Genomic DNA, 17,654 nt, shown 5'->3' with positions numbered 1-17,654 from the left:
CAGCCTGGACAACTCAGTGAGACCTTATCTAAAAAAAAAAAAAAAAAAAAATTTAAGGAGCTGAGGGTGTGGCTCAGTGATACAGCACCCCCCTCACCTGCCCCTGGCTCTTTCCCTAGTACACCACCACCACCGCCAACTCCACCACACACACACAAAACTAGCAAACCAGAGGTTTAAAAAGTTAAATAACAAGAGATAGAGTTGTTGCTTTTTTTGTTTTTTGGGGGTTTTTTTGTTGTTGTTGTTTGTTTGTTTTCATTTTTGTAGCTGGGAGGTAAATTAACAGTATAACACTTTTTATCCAATAATCTCTCCTGGCCTATTTCAGTGTCCCGAAGTTTATTTGAAAGAACAGACAGGGCATTGTAAAATGGCACAAAGACAAACAACAAAAAAAACATGCCACACAGAAAAAGAAATACAAAAACTATAACATAATACACACAGTACTTATAATATAAGGTAAAAGAACAAGTTGAGTCCAAACATATCATTCCATCAGTAATTATAAACAGACTTAACTTACTTATTAAAAGTTTTAAAAGATGTTCAATTTGTCTTCCAATGGAAGATCCAACATTGTGCTGCAGATAAGAGGGATGCCTAGAATGAAGTGATTCAGAAAGGCTAAGGATGCAAGCAATGGCAACAGCTTATCAGACAAATGGAAACCTTAAGAAGGTTGCAATCCTGCAACTGAGTTGCAATCCTGATAGAAGACAAAGCACAATTTAAGTTGAAAGCATTAAATAAGACAAAGGACCCGTTTTAATGCTAAAAGCCACAATTCACAATGAAGATATACAGCAACCACCTTTATAAAGCAAACGAAACAAAAGTTTAAGAAAGAATATAATAATTATAGCCAGGTGAGGTGGCACACACCTGTCATCCCAGCAGTTTGGGAGGCTGTGGCAGGAGAATGGCAAGTTCAAAGTCAGTCTCAGCAACTTAGCAAGGCCCTAAGTAATTGCGAGTGACCCTGTCTCTATATAAAATATAAAAGGGGGGGATGTGACTCAGTGGTTAAGACGCCCTGGGTTCAATCCCTGGAAACAAAAAATCTATATCTATATCTATATCTATATCTATATATAATAATAATTATGAAAGCAGAAATTAATGATGTGAAACAAGAATCAATATTTTTTTTCTATAGTGAACCAGATGATTAAATATATTTGGCTTTCCAGGCCAGACTATTCTATCACATCTACTCAACTGTGCCTTTGTCCCAATAAACCTGCCTTTATGAAAACAGGCAAAAGACCATGTTTAGCCTGCAGGCCACAGACTGTTAATTCCTAACGTTGAAAGAGTAGAGAGAAAAAAGAGGAGATCCAATTAGCTAACCAAACTCTTGGAAATTCAGTCCACTCTTTGTATCCATGGGTTCCACATCCATGGATTCAACCAACCCGGATCAAAACTATTTGGGGGAAAAAAATAGGTCAGTACTGAACAGATTCACTTTTTTCTTGTCTTTATTCCCTAAATAATACAGTATAAAACTATTTTCACAGAACTTGCATTGTGTTAGGTGTTATACGTAATCTAGAGATGACTTAAAATATACAGGAGGATGAAATCCCCTATGGATACTGAGGGACAAATGTACTAATAAAATAGACAAACTACTAGCTAATTTAATCCAGAAAAAAAAGAAAGAAAATAAAAATACAGGGAAAGATAATCATTGAGAAAGAAGAAAATCCAAACAGTTAAGAAAAACTTTGTAGGCCACACTCCAAATAAGTTTTAAAATTTAGATGAAATAGGTAATTCTTAGGAAAATTAAATTTACCAAAAATGGACCCCATTCAAAAAGCTTAAACAGACCAGTTTCCATAGGAAAAAAAACTGAGAAAGTTATCAAAGAACAACAGTGCAAAAGTGCCCCATGCCCAGATTATTGCACAAAATTTGATGAACTCTACCAAACCATTCATTTGGATAGCCAAAGGCAACATGAATTGTCCCAGGGCCATAAACAATAAAGAAAATCTTTCAAATTATTTTTAAAAAGCAAGGAAAATACTGATAGTTAAATCTGATAAAGGCAGTACCAAAAAATAAAAGAGAAAATTATAGACCAACATTGTTTATGGATAATGGGGCAAAAATACTAAAAAAAAAGATTACTGAAGAGAATTTTCAACACTGCACAAGAAAATAATGCACCATGACCAAATAAGATATATTTCAGGGAGAGAGAAAAAGAGCAAGAGTGATAGAGAATTCAAGTAAAAAAAAAAAGAGAGAAAGAAATTTTTTGAAATGACAATAATATTTAAAAGTTACAAGTGAAAATTTTAAAAGAGTATCATATAATTAGGGTTCCCCTGCATTGTATTAATGGATATTGAATTTGTCCATTTTCTGTTGCTATAACTAATACCATAAGCTGGGTAATTCATAAGGAAAAGAGGGCTTACTCAGCTCAGGGTTCAGAAGCCTGACCTTGCATCTGCTGAGCCTCTGGTAAGGGCCTTCCTACTGGTCATGGTATACAAAACAATGGCATCACAAGGTGAGACAGAGCAAGCTTGCTAATTGGGGTCACTAGTCCTCCACTTATAAAGCCACTAACCCAATCATGGGGCCCCCACCCTTTTGATCCCTTATAATCCAAATTATTCCCAAAAGCCCCACCACCAAACACCATTAACACAGGACTTTGGGGATTAAGTTTCAGCAGAGTCTGTGCGGGAACAAACACTGAGAAGCATGTTTGGTCTTGGAGCCTCGTGTCTGTGCAGATGATTAGAATATGGAGATCCTAAGAAGAATGAGATGAACTTGTTGCTTTGGAGCAATCAGGACCATGTAGTGGAGGGCTCCAATTCTAAATGACTTACTCATCTTTATGAGTAAAGATGATGTGAAAAACATGCCAATTTCTGTCTTGACAATTGCAGGCATGATTTTCTCAAGCTAATAGGTCAGAAGAGAAACAAGTAGACTGCGGATAGAACTCTTCCATCACAGAATACTGTTACAGCATCTTTCATTTTGTGGGAAGATATCAAAAACAATGTCAAATTATTGATGGCCTTCATTATCTCTTGTTTGGGCCTGAATAATGAGCACAGAAATCAGTCACAGGGAAAGATTTTTAAGGTGAACATAGATCTTAAATCGTATATTTGTTAGAAAACCTGCCTTATAAAGCTACCTTAAGAGTTATAGTTGGGGGGCTAGGGACGTGGCTCAGTGGTAAAAGGTTTGCCTAGTATACACGAGGCCCTGGGTTCAAACTCCAGCACTGCAAAAAAAAAGAGTTACGGGTATGCCAGGAGTAGTGGCAGACACCAGTAATCCCAGCAACTTAAGACACTGAAGCAGGAGGATAGCAAGTTCAAGGACAGCCTCCACAACTTAGCAAGACCCTATGGACTTGGTGAGACCTGTCTCAAAATAAAAATAAAAAAAGGCTGGGTATGTAGATCATGGAAAAACACTCCTGGATAAATCCCTGGTACTCCCCCCTCAAAAAACAAAAGTCATGGTTGTGCTCACTTTGGCAGCACATGTGCCACTACTGGAATAAGAGAGAATATTAGCACAGTCGCTGTATAAGAATGACATGCAAATTCATAAAACAGTCCATATTTTTTTACAGTTAGAAGAAATAAGTTCTGGTGTTCTATAGCACAGCAGGGTGACTATAATTAAAATGTATTAAATACCTTAAAATAGCTAGAAAAGAGAATTCTAAATGTACTCACCCTAAAGAAATAAAAAAATCTTAAGATGATAAATATGCTAATTACCCCAGGTGGATCAATCATTACTCAATATATACTTGAATCAAAACATTACATTGTAGTTCATAAATCTGTACAAATATGTGTCCACAAAAAAAAAAAAAAAGAGTGTGGAATTTCTAGGGCTTTATTCCCTTGGAAGAATATTCTGTTCTCTCTTTTAATTTTTTTAAATTTATGAACATTATTTTAGAACTATCTAAATGCACGCAAACCTTTGCTAAAATTAAGAGCTGAAAAACAAACATGCTTTTATATATAAATGATAAGGTTCTGAAATCCCTAATTAGAAATAGTCTAAATAGAGAGTTGGCTTTGTAATCTAAACATTATCAGAAAGAATGGTTATGAACCCACTATTCTGAAAGCAAAGTTACTATTTTTATTTCTGATCCATAAATAGCATAAATCATTTTAGTCATCCTTGATGCACATTTTGGGAGCAGTTTATCTTAGAAAGAACAAGAAGATATAACATTGTCAGAGACTGGAAGTTCTTTTTTTTTTTTTTTTTTAACTCTTCTTTCGACAAATTGGGTATCTGGTCAGAACCGCTATGAAATTTTTCAGACTGAAAGTATGTGATTACTTTATACAGAGATGAATTTGGGGGGTTCAGCCATCCATTCACTGGCAGAACAGAGTCAGATAATGTGCTGGACTCAACCTTCCAACAGAGGATACCTTCTACTCAGGCTCAGGTTCTTGCTTTTCCTGGCAACACAGAATAATGCTCCCTGGGGACTCGTGAGAGGGAACAGACTCAAGCTTAATGACATCCCACATTCATCAAATCTCAGTTGAGAGAAGCAATATTTAGGAAACACTGCTTGAGAGAAATGGCCTCCAGTCATACCCTCTAGGAGTCTAAAAGCCCTGGACCTGGTCCTGGATCAAGTCAGATCTGCAGAGGAAAAGTATTTCCAATGCATCTTTCCTTGAACACCCCATGCTGAACTGTGCTTTTCTATAATATAATGAGCCGTATGGACAGGAACATAAAGATCAGCCTTATAACTCCTCATAAAATGCTGTTCATATATTGTCCTATTGATGAGACTCCCTGAAATCAGAAATGCCTATCTTATCTTCATGTTAGGAAAAATATATATACTAGTGAGAAACATTATGGACAAGGTAGCAGCTCCCTTTCTGACCAGACTGGTAGAAAACTTATGTCCAAATATGTGAAACACCAATGAACAAGCAAATAGGTTATAAGGATATGAATTATTCTTAACCTTATTCTTGCTTTTTTTAGGTCCCTGCCTTTTTTTCCCCTTTCTTCTTTAGTTTAGACTTATAACCTATTATCTTCATGTTATATACTCACACAAGTCACTTAAAGTTTTTCTTATAATTAGATGGGACCTAATTAATCTTTTATTTTCAAAAAGTATTTAATTAATGTAATAAATCACAAAGGAAAAGATCAAATTTGATTCCATAGAAGTCTAAAAGCTTTATATCAAAAACATTGTAAACAAAATTAAAAGAAACTATAAAACAGGAGAGCAGTGTGGAGATTCCTTAGAAAACTTGGAATGGACCCACCATTTGACCCAGCTATCCCACTCTTTGGCCTATACCCAAAGGACTTAAAATCAGCATACTACAGAGATACAGCCACATCAATGTTCATAACTGCTCAATTCACAATAGCCAGATTGTGGAACCAACCTAGATGTCCTTCAATTGATGAATGGATAAAGAAACTGTGCTATATATATACAATGGAATATTACTCAGCTATAAAGAATAATAAAATTATGGCATTTGCAGGCAAATGGATGAAATTGGAGAATATCATGCTAAGTGAGATAAGCCAATCTCAAAAAACCAAAGGACAAATGATCTCGCTGATAAGTGGATGATGACACATAAAGGGGGGTTGGAGGGGGGCAAGAATGGAGGAAGGAGGGACTGTATGGAGGGAAAAGAGGGGTGGGAGGGGCGGGGGGGAGGAAAAAATAACAGAATGAATCAACATCATTACCCTATGTAATTGTATGACTATGCAAATGTTATGCTGTTACTCCATGTACAAACAGAAACAACATGTATCCCATTTGTTTACATAAAAATAAATTTAAAAAAAAAACAGGAGAAATGTTTGACATAAATAATAAAGGATTGATGCTTTAGTACATGAATAAATAGTATGGAACAATAAGAATACAACATTTGATAGATAAATGAAATAAATATGGTAAACAGATCAATCAAGACATTTGGATGTTAAAAGAAATGAATTGAAGAAACCTAAAAATAATTTGAATTGCTTTCCTAACATGGACTCCTGGGACTATAAGGAATCCTTCCTGTTCAACCCCACATCACAGAGGTCAATCACCTTGCACCAGTGTGTTCAAGGTCACTACTTCCCTGTATTCTCATTTCCATAAAAGAAAGGAAAATTCCTTATCATTAATTCTCAAGGAAGGAACAGTAAATATGTAATCTGACTGATAGGCGGTTATTCCTCGGGTCACATTTCCTAGTGGGTAGAGTCCATATATCACAAATCACTGCCCAAACAAGATGCAGACTCTTGCTCTCTGGAACCTGCCTGTGCCCAGGTACAAAGGGTACTGCAGGTATCTCCAGTCTCCAAGAAGTAACAGGTGTCTGCCCACCGTCTCTTCCTCTGTTGTTCAGTCTAAGGCTGGGCGGGAAACCCAGGCAAGGTTCCCTTGCAGATCCAATTGCCCACGTATTTAAACCTCTTCCTCCAATATAGCTTTCACCTGAAATCTGTGTTGGGATAGTTCCTGGGAACTCGCCCAGATCAATAAAGTGGATGCTTTATTTCTCAACTGTCTGTCTGTTTATCCTGTGTAATCTCAGGTGAAAAGGAGGATTAAGACTCAGTTTCTCCATGTAAAAATGTGGACTGGGATGTGGAATACAAAGACAAGAGATGTCACACGAGAGTGGAACACCATGGGAAGAAATGGGGATTCTTGGTTTCTACAGCTGGAATGCAGGAACTGATGAGGTACATGTCTGATTGTCAGGAAAACATCACCCATCAGGCAACAAAGTTGTAACATGCAGGAGATAGAATTCTTATACATCAGGAGATAGAATTATTTTAACCACCACTGTTTCCCCTGACTTTCTTTTTTATCATGTTCCTGCCCATGAAGGCCTTTAAATTGCGCAGAAGTAGCTAAGATCTATGTGGTTACATCAATGTTGCTCAAAATGTGGACTGGTAGCCTCAGCAAGGTCTGGAAGTATGCTGGAAACGAAAATTTTGGGGGTGCCTACCCCATATCTGCTGAATCAGAACCTCTGGGATGGAGCCCCGGAACCTGTATAAGTTAGTGCTTACTAAAGTGTGAGACCAACGTTGAGAACATTACTGCCTCATCCTTTTCAGAGTCTTCTGAATGCAAAGGCCAAACTGCCCAACCCTGATCCATCCAGAGCTGTGGTGAATATAGGAAAAGGCCTTAGGGGTTCGAGCTGGACCTAAACTATTCTGCTGTTTTCCTTCAAAGGGACAGTCTCTTGTCTTGGCTGCCTGGAAATTTGTCTGTTATACCCAAGGACAGGAGAACAGGCTGGAGTTGTGGCTCAGTGGTAGAGCACTTGTCTGGCATGTGTGAGGTCCTGGGTTTGATGCTCAGCACCACGTATAAATAAAAAAATTAAAAAAAAAAAAAAAAAAAAAAAAAAGAGCAGAGAAATGATAGATTCTTTGTCCCTTCCCACTAGGGGGAGCTGTGCAGTTAACACAGCTGGCCTCCACGTGGCTCTCTCAAAGTCCACAAAGGAAGTTTCCAAGGTGCCTTTCACTAGACCACTGCTGTTATGTTGGGTAAATGTGCTCACTTATGGTCCAACCATGAAGCCTCTTGGTTCTGCTAGTGCCCCGCACAGTGAGCTCACATTTTGGCCTCTTGGAGGTTGGTTCTAGTTATCCATCCCTGAGGTTGGAATCATCTTAAAGCTGCGGTAAGGCATAAAAGGTTTTACAGAATTCTCAATCTAGGACTACCAGGGATCCCTGAACAAAGAGGTCTGTTCTCTCTATGAGTCAGAACCCTGTAGGGAAGGGGCTAAGTATAAGGTTCAGGCATACTGAACCCCAGCCATAGCTGGTAGTTTGTTAGAACTAGAACACAAGTCTCCTGACCCCAAGCCCCCATGCTCCCCAACACAGTGCAGTCCAATTTACATATTTACCTTGTCCTGAGGTGCAAAACAGGAAGTCACCTACACCTACCTGTTGGTGCGGTTGTTATCATTATCTGTACTGAGTGCTGCTCAGGAGAGCCCAGGAGGGTGACATTCACTGTATATTCGGTTGCTGGGTACAAATCCAAACACGCTTCCAGAGCTCGTTCTTTCGTCGTGAGATTAAATGATGTTGCATGATAAAAGCTATCCAGATACCATTTTTGACCCAGAACTTTAAACTGCCATAAAATTAAAAGAAAGTATTGCATTAAATTTTCTGTTGGCTTGCAGATGTCTAAACTATAAGCAAAATGGAGAGAAATCAAGAAAGTTCTATTTACCTTCACCCACTTAGAATTATTTTTAATACAACAGTAAGCTACACTGGGAATGGACTTCATAGAGTTATCTTACCTCACCCATTGGATTTCCCTCTCAACCAGGTATAAGACTACAACTAAATTGCATATGACAGACAAATCTTGCATGAATAAATATGTTGCAGATTAATAAAATGTTGGGTTATTCTAAAGTGATCCCTTGATGCTCACTCAAGTGGAAAGGATTGCACTGGAGCTACTGGGCAAAGTCTTTCCATTTCTTTTCACTGTAAGGAATTCACAGACAAGCTTCACAGTACAGAATACTTAAACTCTTTAGGACTACCCCAGATTTTATAGTAACTGTGCAATGAGATTCAGTTACTCCCTCCCATTAGAGCTCTGGTGAAAAGCTTTTCATTCACGGAGTTACCACACATACTGCTAACCAAACACTCGGCCCACTTCCACTAGGGCAGCAGACACAGAGTTACAGGGGAAGATCTGTTGTGATGATCCCAGAAGCCATAAGATCAGCCCTGGATTAATCAGTGCACTTTATCTGGTGGAGACCATGGTGTTTAGTGTTTGTATTGATGCCGGTGTTCATGGCTATCCTACCCTCCACCTCTCCCCATCCCTATCAATCACTCACTCTTACCCATCAGTCTTCCAGGTCATCTAAGACCTGGAATCATAAGGATTCCTTTCTCCCCCAACTCCTTGAATTCTCCTGAATAACTTAAGTGTCCTTCTTTATAAGTCATCAAAATGTGGCCTCACAGTTCCCTGAACTTGATGCTATGAACTTCCTCCACTCCACTTCAGTCGCCCATGTCCATGGCCATGCCCTAGACTGGGTGGTCCTCAGAGCTGCACCCCCAAGATCTCACAAAACCCTCCTGGACCATGGTCAGTGAGGTATAACATGTGTTCATGTGTGTTTGGATCATTAGTATATTCTCTTGTGCAAACTGCTTTTGAATGTTCATTTTTTTCCAATGGACTTATGTTTTCATATGTTACATAAATTAATCTTTGTCTGACACATTAAAACCAACAATTTTGTAAAAATTTTACTCTTTAGTCACTTTGTTAAAAGTCATTTATTTTCTTAACCAAGAAGTTAGCCAACTGTCCATTTATTGAATAAACTTTGCTTTCTCTACTGATTTTTTTAAAAAATCACTTTTATCATATATTAAGTTATTTAGGTGCTTGAATGTGTTTCTAGTTCCAGGGTTCTTTCTAATATGGAAATTTGAATACTTCACTTGTCAGTTTAAAATTATTTGCATAGACATCAAAATAAAATCCAAATACAGAAGCGTAGCATGCAGGGCTTCTCACAATGAGGCTGCTGCTTAGACTTCTACCTCATTTCTTTTCACTTCCCTTTGTTTTCTCTATTACCCAATATGCTCTTCAACTCAACCACAGTATCCTCTTCACCCTTACCCCAGCTCTTGTAGCTGGTTAGTTCCTGTTCCTATTTTATGATTCAGCACAGTCTTTGCTTCTAGCTAAAAAACTGTTCCTAGAGACACACGTGTGTGCATGCACACACATACACACACACATACACACACATATACACACACAAGAGATCTCTCCCATTTCATTCTTTATTTTTTATCAAAGCCCCCATTATACCACATTGTATTTGCCTGTTTATTTATATATTTGTTTGACTGGAACCACCAGGTCCTAATAGATGATATTCTTGGGGTAAATGGTTATAGAATAAGTAATTAACTAACAATACTTACTACTCTTTGCCAAATGATTTGCTAGTTGCTAAAAACAATATAAAAGTAAAGTTTCTGACCGGGGGCATCCTGTTTTCACATTTTAAATGTAAACCTTTTATTGTTAAAAAAAAAAAAGTAAAGCTTAGTTCCTGCCTGAATCAACTTATGATTTGACCTGTGGTGTTAAAAACAAAATCAAGTTAAATGATGTCCAATAATCATGCAATGAGTTTCTTAAAAATCACTGCCAAATATGAATTTGATAGTGAAATAAACTGTAATTGTTAGATGCAATAAAATTTCTTTCAATTCAGTCCCTTACTTACATCCATCTCACATCCATTTCTAGAAACAAAAATCACAAACTATCTAGAAGATCATTCCAATAGTAATTTTTTTATTTTTTAATTTTTATTTTTTGGGTGCTGGGGATCGAACCCAGGGCCTTATGCATGCAAGGCAAGCACTCTACCGACTGAGCTATCTCCCCAGCCCCCAATAGTAATTTTTAAGCAGAAGGGATCATCACTTGGAGATCACCCAGATTTTTAAGTGACCAATTCTTTGACAGATAGCATAAGAGATCTTCTTACTTGGTACATTCCTTCTGATCCAACTTTCCTAGCGTGCCTGTTCAATTTCAAACAAGTTTCATTAAATACTGAAATATTGAAAATTCCATCATCTTCTAAGAGATCACCTTCTAAAAGACAAGAAAGAACACAGGGAAAGGTTGCATCATTTTAGCAAAACATATCATGGCTAAGTACAAGTGAGACCCCGACACCTTCAGAGAGCTGGCAGGATGTCTACAAGGAAGGTCATTGAATCTAGCATGAGCAGAGTTAGCTTCAAGTCCTGGCTCTACAACTTCCTAGTTGTATGACTTTAGCCAAGTCCCTGAACCCTTCTGAACCTGTTTTCTCACTGGTGAAATCCAAAAATCCAGCTTCCTTTTTATATCATAGGCTGTTGAGAGAATCAAATGAAATATTTAAATATTGTTGTAAATTAATAAAGCTGTGCCCTTTTTTAGAAAGTTAATCCTATCACTTGGATAGTCCAGAGTAAAATGTCATGAAGATAAGCAGACCAGTAGCCAGAAAGTCTGAGAATGAGGAATGGTGAATTAACACCAAAGACCATGGATTCAAAGTCTCGGGGCAGGTGCTTTCCAACCCAAGAAATGACCAGAGAGTAGATAACCTGGCAGGGAGGTACTTGCTCTCACAGAAGTCAGTATTTTAAGAGCTACTCAGCTGTATTCAGCAAAGGCCACAAAATAATCAGAAGACAGACGTGTTTCCACCCCTGCATAGAAAAAGTCTTTCATTCCTCTTGCGGTTGAATTCATTCCTGCAATGTTTTATTTTATTAATGTAGTCAAAAAATAGAGGTTTCTTATAACAAACTGAAGAACTCACAGAGAGTCCAGGAGGAACATGATGATTTTTCAGGAAAAGCAAATTTCCTAGTACACAAATCTCTTTATGTTCTGTCAATGAGGAAAAAAATTGTTTTGTTTTGTTTTTTAATTTTTGTTTTGTGGTGCTGGGAATCAAACCCAGGGTCTAATACATACTCACACCAGAGCTGCACCTCCAGCCCCCAAGAAAAAGTTGAAATGTCTGTCAAACATAAACTATTTTATAGCTACCTTTAAAATGTATTTTTCACATGGGAGTCTCTGCCACCTAAGAGGTATCAATGGTAACAGTAAGTTTTCGTAGTCAAAAGAAGGACTATCCACAGCATTTTGAATATTGCTAACATACAGAGCAAAAGGCAATCAATCAGCTGAGAGAAAATATTCCTGACTGTGACTAGAAAATGTAAAAATCCAGGTATGAGAAAGAATTTGAAGACCTATCATATGTGCTCTCCTTTATCTTCACAACTTTTATTTTAAAGATTTCATAAGGATATCAGAGAAAAAATAGCCACATGTATGCAAATGATTTCCAAGAATGACAGATGTATATGTGAAAGAAATATATGTATGTATGTATGTAAAAAATGCCACATAAAGTCTGTGTATAAACAGTACGTAAGCAGTTCTGTCTGCACAGCTCCTGCTCAGGATGATGCTCACACGGTACAGCCGTTAGTCTGAATTCAGGGGAAGATGGCAGCATGAACAAAGGCATCTGGCTTCCACTTCCCACACCCACTCCCGACAGAAGGAACTGAGAATAAGTGAAAATGGGTCAAAATTTGCATTCAAGTTGGGAAGAAAGGCCAGTCACCATATGTAAGGGTAATAAGTGGACAACCATATCTTTTTTTAAGTTTACTAGACAATTCAGATGGGCAGCCAGGGCAAAAAAGCATATATGCTACTATTATTCTTGCTAGTAATAATAATAATAATAATAATAATCTCCTTAGCACTCTGGAGATCAGTAACAAGGAAGGACTTCTAAGCAGAGCCCTCAGGACCTGGAGGTTCCACTGACAGAGAGGCTGGGTTGACAGAAGAGACTTGCCTTTTTCCTGCCTCAGTGGTTATAGCACCATAATGAAGCCAGATATTGCCGAGCTGGCCCAAGGCCAAGAGCTTACCAATCAAGATGGCATGGTGCTCAGAATAAAGATCAAGCTGTGGCTTCCATTCTGCTGCTTCTCAAAGGAGGCTGGCTCACCCAACCAACAGTGAATTCCTCAGGAAGAGATCCAAGATAAGCACACTAATATTATCCAGGAAAAAGTGAGATCAAAAGGAATGCCATCCATCTTATTATGAGGGAAATATCAGACCTAGACAGAACTTTCATCTTCCCCAGACAAGTAATCTAGAAGCTGCGCCTTCTGCAAAAGAAAAAAAAAAAAGAGGCGGGGGAGTGCTATGAAATGATTCTACCAAGGACAGGGAAGGAGGGAAAATCATGCTTAGGAGATAAAGAATGAACATACCTGTGGGGAAAAGAAATTAAGGAAAATGATGATAAAATTAGGCAGCAACCATTTTGTACTTTCAATAAAAACATTTAAAAGTGGATTCCAATGAAAAAGGATAAGATAGAAAGAGAATGTGACAGCAAAGGAAAAACTGGTTGAGAGAGGCAGAAATAAAAGGGGAACTAGACAAGACAAAAAAAAAAAAAAAAAAAGAGGAAATGAAAGAGCAAGAACAGACTTCAAAGTGCATTAGAAATGGCCATGATGGGAAATGCCAATGCATAAATGCTCTGAGTATATAAATGTATACAGAAAACAAGCTTATGCATATTCCTGGGAGGCAGAGGGGAAACCACAGACATTCAAATGGAGAAAAATGGGAAACCAATTTGGACAAACAGAAATTCCACATAGAGTTACTGAAAGAGCCAAAAACAAGACTTCAAGAACAATCATCAGAAATTTAAGGAAAGAAAATGTTCCTAATGTGTGGATAGACCAAATGATAGATTTAAAAAAAAAAAAAAAAAATCTTACAGAGTAGTAGGAAAACTCAGTAAAAAACATAACAGTTATGCCCCGCAACAGAGTAACGTTTCATGAGGAAAGAGTTTTCTGTCTCTTCACTACTGAATTCCCAGTGCCTACAAAGATGTCAGACACACAATAGGTAGTCCATAAACATTCACCAGGTGCATGAATAAACAATCAATGTCTTCAATTTTACTGCTCATTTACTGCTAATTATGATAGCCAAGTTGAAAATCAGATTGCTTATATAGGATTTTCTAAAAAAGAGGGACCGGTGGTGTAGCTCAGTGGTAGAGCACATACTTAGCATGTACAAGGCCCTGGGCTTCATCCTTGGGGGAGCGATGGCGGGGTGGGTGGGGTGTCACACCTTCCAGTTCCTTTTTCAAAGCTTTAAATTCGCAAAGCTAATGTGAACTGCTTTCAGAATTCTGACAATAAAAGTTTAAGTCTGGAGAATTTTCTCTTCAATCAATCCTATTCACATGCAAAAGCCACACAAAAAAAAATTCCCAGATAATCATGGGCTCTGAAAGTATCCCATTTCCTCAGTGAAGAAAAGTTAAAAATCATCATCCAGATAGGTAGGTAAAAACAGGGGGAAAATAGAGAAAGTGGCATTAAAAGACTGGCAGTAAGCACTGAACTATTAAAACACATACCTAAGGTTAGATAACTGCTATAAATATTGCTACAAGTCAATATTTACAATATACACTAAGAGGTTGAAAATAAAATGCCATAATAGATCAAAAATATTAATAACAAAAGGGAGAGGGGAAGAAATAAAAGCAAACAGAGAGGCTGACTTCCCTGTCTCCTTCAGGGAGAAGTTAATATTATTTTTGGTCTTAATATGAGTAATCAGACATATGCACCCAATTAGGAATTTCTCAAAAGTGTGGTCAACTGTAAAACAGAAACAAAATCTGTACAGAAGAAAAGAAAATCAGGTCACGAGTAACCAAATAATGCAAATTTGTTAACTGAGGGACTCAAAAACAAAAGCTTTTCTGGAAAGGTTCCCAGAATGTGCAGACTCCTAGAGTTCACCTATATCAATGTGATCCATGAGCTATTTGCTACTAGTGAAATAATCTGTAACTAAGGTATGTCACAAACATAAATATCATAACATCAATACGTGTGAAACAAATCGATTAGAATCTCTACCAGATATTGAGAAAAATGGCAGAGTAAGAAAAAAAAACAAAAACGGAAGTCCAGAATAACCTTATTAATAAAGTTGACTTAAAACTAGATCTTACTCCATTCTCCAAACCCTCTATCAGCCAGCACCTACTGAAATGACAAAACTTGGCAAACAGTAAGGCCCAAGAAAATGTCAATTAATCCCCCAAAACATACCAAAATGTAATAAAACTAGAAATTAACAATGAAGTATAAAAATTTAAAAGGGAAAAAACTACCACTTGTATGACATAATTATAATTAATTCTTCAATCAAAGGGGAAAAATCAAGATAGCAATTATATAATGCTTTGAAAGCAAGGGTAAAGAGAATATATATTAACATGCTCATAAATAACTCTACAACCCAAAGGAAAATCAGAATAACAATTATATCAAAGCTTTGAAAATAAGGATAAGCAGAATATGAATCAATGCCTAAGGGATTCTGAGGAAGCTCAAATCCAAAAGGAAGAAAGAAACATTAAGGACTTTTATCATCAAACGGGAAAAAATGGGATAAATTGAATTATGTATTCAACTCAAGAATCTAGAAATAGAACAATATAATCAACTTAGGGAAGCATGGAGATGGAAGCAATAAAGGTAGAGAAATTAATGAGTTTGAAAAGGAAAAGACAATTGAAAAACACAAGAGTTCATTCTTCAGGAAAAGAAAACTGTAACAAAACAGACAACCCAAGCAAATCAACTTTTAAAGAGAGAGAAAAAATTACAAATCAGTGTTATAGAAACTATAGCCCCAAGGGAGTTGTAAACAAATAAGACATTGTGCCAATATATTTAAAAATCTCCACCAAATGGACCTTTTTTTTGGGGGGGGCGGGTACTGCAGGTACCCAGGGACGCTTAATCACTGAGTCACATCCCCAGCCCTTTTTACATTTTCGTTTTGAGACAGGGGCTCACTAAATTGCTTAGGGCCTCACTAAGGTGCTAAGACTGACTTTGAACTTAGATCCTTCTGCCTCAGCTTCCCGAGCCGCTGGGATTACAAGCATGCATCACCAAGCCCAGCCCAAATAGACATTTTGAAAGAAAATAAAAATAATGCAAATGGACTCAAGAAAATCTAGGAAATATACACTGACCAAAAACCTTAGGGAAAAACTGACAAAGCTGTCAAAGAAACATCTTAAAGGGGTAAAACTTTTATGATCTTATGAGCAAATGTTTCCAACTTTAATGGAAGGGAATAATTCCAAAGTGATATAAACGTTTTCATATGGAAACCTTCCATGAAATCAAACAATGGAATGTGCAGAATTGAATGGCAGAGAATGACAAATTTATGCAACAGACATAAATAGGGAAAGATGGGAAATGATGAATGAAGATAGAAATGTACCTTGCTCCCAGCTAGGATGCCCCAGTATAAATGCTAATTCTCACTAGACAAACTTACACATTTAATCTAATTCTATTTAAAATTTCAAACAAAGGAAAACAGTCCAAAGATATTAACTAACTCAGCTATAATCATGCTTGCTCTTCACCTGTGGCAGAGTTAAGGTGCAAAATCAGGTCTGTCTGACTCCAAAAACCAGCGAAAGTCACTTGAAGTAATCAGATATTAGTAAACACAGCAGACTGAACAGCCAACAGTCATTCTGACTCACAGTGACGAGTAAGTCCTGTGATGATCTTTTAAAGATATATCCCTGTAAATCCACAGCAGTTCATTAATTTTGTAGTTTCTCTAGGTACATATTAATTTTTTAAAAAATTGTCAATGGACTATTTATTATTTTTTATTCACAAGTGGTGCTGAGAATCAAACCCAGTGCCTCACACATGCTAGGCAAGTGCTACCACTGAGTTGTAACCCCAGCCCCTACATATTCATTTTATGATATCTTTCCTATATAGTATTTACTTAAAAAGAAATTATTTTATTTTATTTCTCTATAGATACAGAGAGGCCTAGTTTGTGTGATTTCATAGTTGGTTTTATGTTATTTAGGTTGTCAGTCTTTTTATGTCACCTCCCAGTACCTAGTAATATCTGAGGGGTGAAGTAGATTTTCTTAAGTGGGACATCAAAACAACTAGTTAACTCCCCCAAAATAATAAATGATACCAATGGTTTCTCAAAGTATATGTATAAACTGTCTTATTATTAAATATTCTTATTTTTAAAAAACTTACTGTCATGGTCACAATGCTGTTTTAAAAAAAAATCCAAGTGACATTATGTGCAATGAAGTCGATTCTCACTGCTGAAAGCTCTCTCGGGTCTACTCTCTGCCACCCACATTGACATCTTATGGCTGCCTCCACCTTTCAACTCTGTGGAAACTGAAGAAGAATCTTCCTACTAGACCTGCTATGGTTCTGACTCCTGAAGTAACTACACACACGCACGCACACACACATAACTCTCCTGCCCAGTACATGCTAAAACACATTCCTGCATCCTACACTTAGCATTTTCTAGAGGAAATGAGACTTCGCCTCCACCTACCAGCTGTCTGGAAATCAAGGATGGCAGGCACAGAGCGCCTGGGAGGGGCGGTGGAAATGCTCACGGTGTAGTTGGTGCCTTGGTACAGGTCAAGGCACATTTCTGGGGTCCTGCTATCAGTAGTCAAGTTGACCATCTCCTCATGAACTGATCCCACAGGGTGTAGCCGTTGCCCTTTTATGTGTATCTTCAAGAGAGAGGAAAAGACAAGAGACCCCACTATGACACCAGTTGGATCCACTAAGACTACCATCCTCCTACCATCACCTTACACGGCCCTGCTCAAGCAAGGAGGGTAAATGATCAAACTCTGCCACTGGGTATCTGATAATGAAGTCTGATCAGTTCAGTAATCAATAAGCCCTAAGAAGCAACATAAATAAGTAATCTGTCTCGGGAGTGCTATGCTGCCTGCAAGTGATCATCGGAGGCAGTCACAACCCAAGGCACTGGCTGCATTCTGTCACCAGCTCGGTGGATGCTTCCAGGTTTGCTCTTGGGAGAAAATGCAAGTGCTTGG

At 37.7% G+C, this 17,654-nt stretch overlaps 1 protein-coding gene and 2 non-coding genes across 3 annotated transcripts in view; 1 reads left to right on the top strand and 2 right to left on the bottom strand.

The window, feature by feature from the left end:
* The window catches only part of Susd1 (sushi domain containing 1), a 108,822-nt gene that overhangs the window by 38,956 nt on the left and 52,212 nt on the right, over positions 1–17,654 (bottom strand). Inside the window, exons 8-10 of the mRNA XM_047525848.1 lie at positions 17,135–17,321; positions 10,623–10,732; positions 8,005–8,197 (exon numbers count right to left, since the gene is read on the bottom strand). Of these exons, the coding sequence (XP_047381804.1) occupies positions 8,005–8,197; positions 10,623–10,732; positions 17,135–17,321 (490 nt within the window). The remainder of the gene's footprint in view (positions 1–8,004; positions 8,198–10,622; positions 10,733–17,134; positions 17,322–17,654) is intronic.
* On the bottom strand, positions 263–397 carry LOC124965053 (small nucleolar RNA SNORA36 family). The gene has a single exon (XR_007105066.1). It is a non-coding gene; the product is annotated as a small nucleolar RNA SNORA36 family (small nucleolar RNA).
* LOC124965101 (U6 spliceosomal RNA) lies at positions 3,515–3,619 on the top strand. Its single transcript, XR_007105105.1, has one exon. It is a non-coding gene; the product is annotated as a U6 spliceosomal RNA (small nuclear RNA).

This window comes from Sciurus carolinensis, chromosome 14 (assembly GCF_902686445.1).
Source record: "Sciurus carolinensis chromosome 14, mSciCar1.2, whole genome shotgun sequence".
NCBI lineage: Eukaryota > Metazoa > Chordata > Mammalia > Rodentia > Sciuridae > Sciurus > Sciurus carolinensis.
This window is presented reverse-complemented; position numbering and strand designations above follow the sequence as displayed.